At 36.9% G+C, this 4,532-nt stretch overlaps 1 protein-coding gene across 1 annotated transcript; it reads right to left on the reverse strand.

The window, feature by feature from the left end:
• LOC107631411 (protein REVEILLE 2) lies at positions 508-3,887 on the reverse strand. The gene is made up of 6 exons (XM_016334846.2): positions 3,129-3,887; positions 2,542-2,676; positions 2,325-2,436; positions 2,134-2,195; positions 1,589-1,984; positions 508-1,462 (listed from the first exon to the last, which is right to left on the reverse strand). The coding sequence occupies exons 1-6, from the start codon at positions 3,138-3,140 to the stop codon at positions 1,103-1,105; spliced, it is 1,077 nt and encodes a 358-aa protein (XP_016190332.1). The 5' UTR covers positions 3,141-3,887; the 3' UTR covers positions 508-1,102.

Here is a 4,532-nt window from a genome sequence, read left to right on the forward strand (position 1 = left end):
TTAAGGCTTAACCCGTCAACCTGCTGTTAGACAGGACGAGGAAAAAATTCAAGACCGCCTTACTAGGTGGATTAGAACAGCTTAACGGGCTTTTGGTAGGACAGGACAGACTTTCTCATTTGCCACCCGCCTACGTTCTAGAAATGTTAGAAAAATGAGGCAAACCCATTATTACTAACAGTCTAAGACCATTCATTTCAAAATAACATAGAATAGAGAAAATTCCAAAAGCCAAGATACATATAATCAACCATATGCTTTTGACTCATTTGCTTATATGATTCCTAATAGGTAAAAATTCACATGTAATTGTCTTAATATGAAATTGATATTTGAAAATTATTTGATAATTTCACAAGTTTGATTAAATTATCTTAGATCATATAACGATTTTTAACTATCAACTTCACATGAAAATAACATCTTTCATCATAACAATGACATGATAATGGTCAAGATGTAAAGACATTGACATACCTATTTATAACATCCAAGAGAGGGAGAAGATGAAAAACAGAAACAAATAAAATAGGAGTTGAAGAGAAAGGAAAAGTGTACGTGTGAAGAAACACAAGAACACACCAGGTCCTTAAAAAGTGCACCCTTAAGGTTACAAAAACAGACTGAAAAATTTGTTGGCAGATGGTAAACTACCTCATGGACTTTGTCTACATAAGCCAACATCGGATAACTCCTCTTTAACAACCCACAAGAGATGCCTTGTTGGTAAAAACTGAAAGCCTATGAACAAGATATGTACCTTAACGAGGAACACTTCTATGAGGACCAACTGAAAGATACAAACACTAGATAATTCACAGTTGAAATTAGGAAGAGAGAAGGGGGTAAAAGGAGGCTCAATAGAAAGCCTATCCCGACCATGGTAAAATGGAAAATAAAAGGTCGTCCTGGAGCTATATATATGAAAAAGAAAGTAAAGGCAGGTTTGTGGATATGAACAACTTGCACTTCAAGTATGTAGCACAAATGTCAAAAATTTCAGCTACTCTTATCTTTTCTACTCATCCCAAATCCTGATACTTCCAGCTAGCGCATCTCTCAAAGGAAAAACCTGCTTTGAATATGATCTCATTGGAGGGAACTATAATGAAAGCCGGATGCCTTGCTCTTCCCTATCAGTGGAAGAGTGGTTTTTTTCTCTCTCAGCCATGAACCTTTTATATGGGACAAAACCTCTCCCACAGGTTTCAGTTCTCATTCTAGGCCTTAGCTTGGATGTTGCTCTAGTTTCGCTTGGAACAATATGGCTAGGAATTTCCGATTTTCCTTCCCCCTTGCCAAAGCAATGCACATTTATGTGTACGGGTATTGGTTTGCATGCCTCAATTGATGGAGGTGAGGGTCTGCATGTGTTTGTTACCGATAGAGTCATCCCGAAAAGCTTTACAGTCTGACCAAATGATTCTTCTACCATGCTTGCTTTGATTTCTTTCTGGGATATCTGGATGTTACGATAAACAAAATAGAAAAGGAAAAGAATATGGCATCATATATCTTTTTCTAAGGATTGTCAATATGACATAGTATTAATATTGGAGTCAATAGAATGAATTGGAATTGTAAGTACCACAAGAGGGTTCTCATTGTGAGCTGAATCGGCATTTAGTCCAGCTTCCTCGGATGGGGTTTTGGGTTCCACAAGTGTAAAGCCGCTTGAATTGACCCCGCTAACGGATGACATTGGGGATAAGCTTCCGTTAGGTGTATCTGAATCTGAGGAACCATGACTGTCTGAACCAACCCCAGTTAACACTGACTTGGGAGATTGGTTCTCTTGATCAAAATCTGCTTGTGACTTCAGAGAATTAGACCTCTTCGGCTGCTCTTTGACCGAAGTTATTTTATTAGGAGTCCCTACTAGCTTACGGGGGTAAGGATGCATCGGCTTTCGTTTTGGTCTTGGAGGAGGAATTTCAATTGACTCTGCAGAGTTGATAATCTTACCATTAGAGTCACGGAGAACCTGCCATGAATATATAACATAGAAAGAATTAAAGTGAATTCAAGCATAGATTAGTTAACCCTTCAATACCAAAGAAGATATTATTTTGGATACATAGTGGTCATTAACATCCAAGCATACTTTATGGTTACTAGAATAGAGCAGTAAACCTTAGAAAAAAACTTCTGAGCATGACTTCGAATCTGAACAGCAGTCTTTGTGCCAACATGTTCTGTGGTGAAACAATAGAGGACTCCAAAACTTTAGAACAAACTTCTTTAATGCTTACTTATATCTTTCTTTGGCTAAAATCCTAATAGTATACACTCCATAGAAAATGAAGTTTGAAAATTAATGATACCTTCGATACGACGCCAGGCCCTGCCATGTAACTTTAAAGCCTCAAGGAACTTCTTGTGCTCTTCATCCGTCCACCTCTCTCTTTGTTTCTTGATGGTGTACGGTTTCCTCACCTATTGAAGTAGAGAGAAACTTGATCAAAACAAAGATGACGCCAGCACACAAAAATCAAATCTTAACATGCCAAAGCCACAAATAGATGAGAATCTAGGGAGAACCTTGAGAGCACCATCATTTGTGGTTGAAAACTGGTCTTTGAGTTGAATATCTGTAACAGAATTCAGTTCAGAACCCGAAGATACTTCATTTCCCACTGGAGGACTACCCTGTGATGTGGTAACTCGATTTTGATCCTACATTAGATTCAAACAGCATGTATATAGTTATAATGTGATCATTAATTCATAACAGGAAATCATTTATCCACCAGTCATTAATCTTCCACGAAAATTCTTCACTTCACGTGAAAATACTTCCAAAAATTAATCAGTAATGAAAGCTTCTGCATTCTCTAAAAGGGAGGAAAGCAAAGCAGGTTCCTGCTCCTAATAAATTGTTTCTTGGGGCGAATCATTTAAAATTTACACTATCGTGAAGGAACGAAACCCATGTATATTTGACATTTGAAAACCGAAAAACCATAACATTAGAGTCCTATGTTTCCCATCATTTTGTCAAAACTCTGCTACCATTGACAATTTCAACTTCCACATGAACATGAGACTATGATAATATGTATAATTATCTATTATTGTTTCCATCGAAGGCCAAAAAAAGGATATAGCAGGGAAAATTTTATACGTACGTGAATGGCCATAACTGCAGAAATCAGTGCTCAAACTCAAAAGTGCCAAGCTTTCTTCAACTTTGTCTTCCCTCGCCCAAAGACAGAAACAACAGACACCAAAAAGCCACTCTTTGCTTACTCAAATCCCCACCCAACAATAGTATGGTCTACATAAACAATCAAATGAACAAATTTTGTACAGAAAAAAGGACCTTCTTCCCCAGTTCCATGTCTCACCACTTTCATCAAACACCAATTTTCAGCTAAAAAACTACATACAGAACCCTCTTGGCTATAAGATCCGGTGATCCCGCACTACAAAGCATGTTCATGAAAAAACAATAGTATCCACACAAATCTGGATCCTTTTGTACAGAGAACCAAGAAAACTCATCAGAATCTTGTTTGCAATATAGAAAAGCGGAAATGGAATGAGTCACCAAAAATTGAAGGAAATTGTGAGGGAAAATAAGCAAAAACAATAGGAGGAGATATTCACAAACACCTTGCAGGCAGAAATAGAAAACAGCGGGTTTCTTTTTTTCGATCACCGGAGCAACCAAACTCGTCGTGAATTGGCACCGGTGATCAATGTAATCAAGCTCCTAAACACACTCCGATGAGAAATAACCAAAATTGTTTGGTGTAAACTACAGAGAGAGAAAGTTCTAAGCTTTGAAACGTTAGGAGGAGAAGAAGTGAAGAGAAGAGGAAGATGGAAGTTACAAGTGAAATCTCTGACTCTGAAGAGAGTGGCTCTCATGGTTGTGAGAAAAAAACGAAAAAGAAAAAGGGGCAAGGAGGTGGTGAGTGGTGACACGTCAGATGTTTGATTTCTATTTTCATTTTACTTGGAAAAAAAGTCATATTTTTTTAAATATTCTAAAAACAGTATTAATAAATATTTTAAAGGTATTTTCAAAAAAATATATAAATAAAAATACTTTTTAAAATTCCAATAATGTAAACTGAAGAAATTTTTTTTAATAAAATATTTTTCTGTAATACTAAGTATACAAATGAACAAAAAATATAGCATTTTAAAACATTTTTAAATTCATATTTTTAGCAATTAAAAAGACAATTATTAACTAAACTCGTTTTATTATTCCGACATCGAAATCTCGAGAATTCAAAGGAATCTTGTGGCTCATGTCAAAGGAGTTTGCGCACACGTGGCGTTCAGTGGTGGCGTAGGTTCCTCGCTTTTTTGAAAAACGGAAATTTTGTTTTACTTCGGTGGGCGGAGGAAGCAGACTGTGGATAAAGCCGCACGCGCCAAATTTTGCTACGCGCGGCTTTGGGCGTGCCACGTGTGTCCATTTATTTGCCTGAACAAATAAGTTGTGGCCGAAGTTGTTTTCCTAATTTTCAAAACAGATAAATGTCACGATTTTATATTTATCCGTCTCCCATCAAATA

Source organism: Arachis ipaensis, chromosome B03 (assembly GCF_000816755.2).
Source record: "Arachis ipaensis cultivar K30076 chromosome B03, Araip1.1, whole genome shotgun sequence".
NCBI lineage: Eukaryota > Viridiplantae > Streptophyta > Magnoliopsida > Fabales > Fabaceae > Arachis > Arachis ipaensis.

What these genes read in the sequence shown, in the direction of transcription:
- LOC107631411 (XM_016334846.2), bottom strand. An exon ending in CTCAGAAGTTTTTTTCTAAG is followed by an intron (nt 1,985 to 2,133) that starts GTTTACTGCTCT and finishes TATTCATGGCAG; the next exon opens with GTTCTCCGTGACTCTAATGG. An exon ending in ACAATGAGAACCCTCTTGTG is followed by an intron (nt 1,463 to 1,588) that starts GTACTTACAATT and finishes CGTAACATCCAG; the next exon opens with ATATCCCAGAAAGAAATCAA.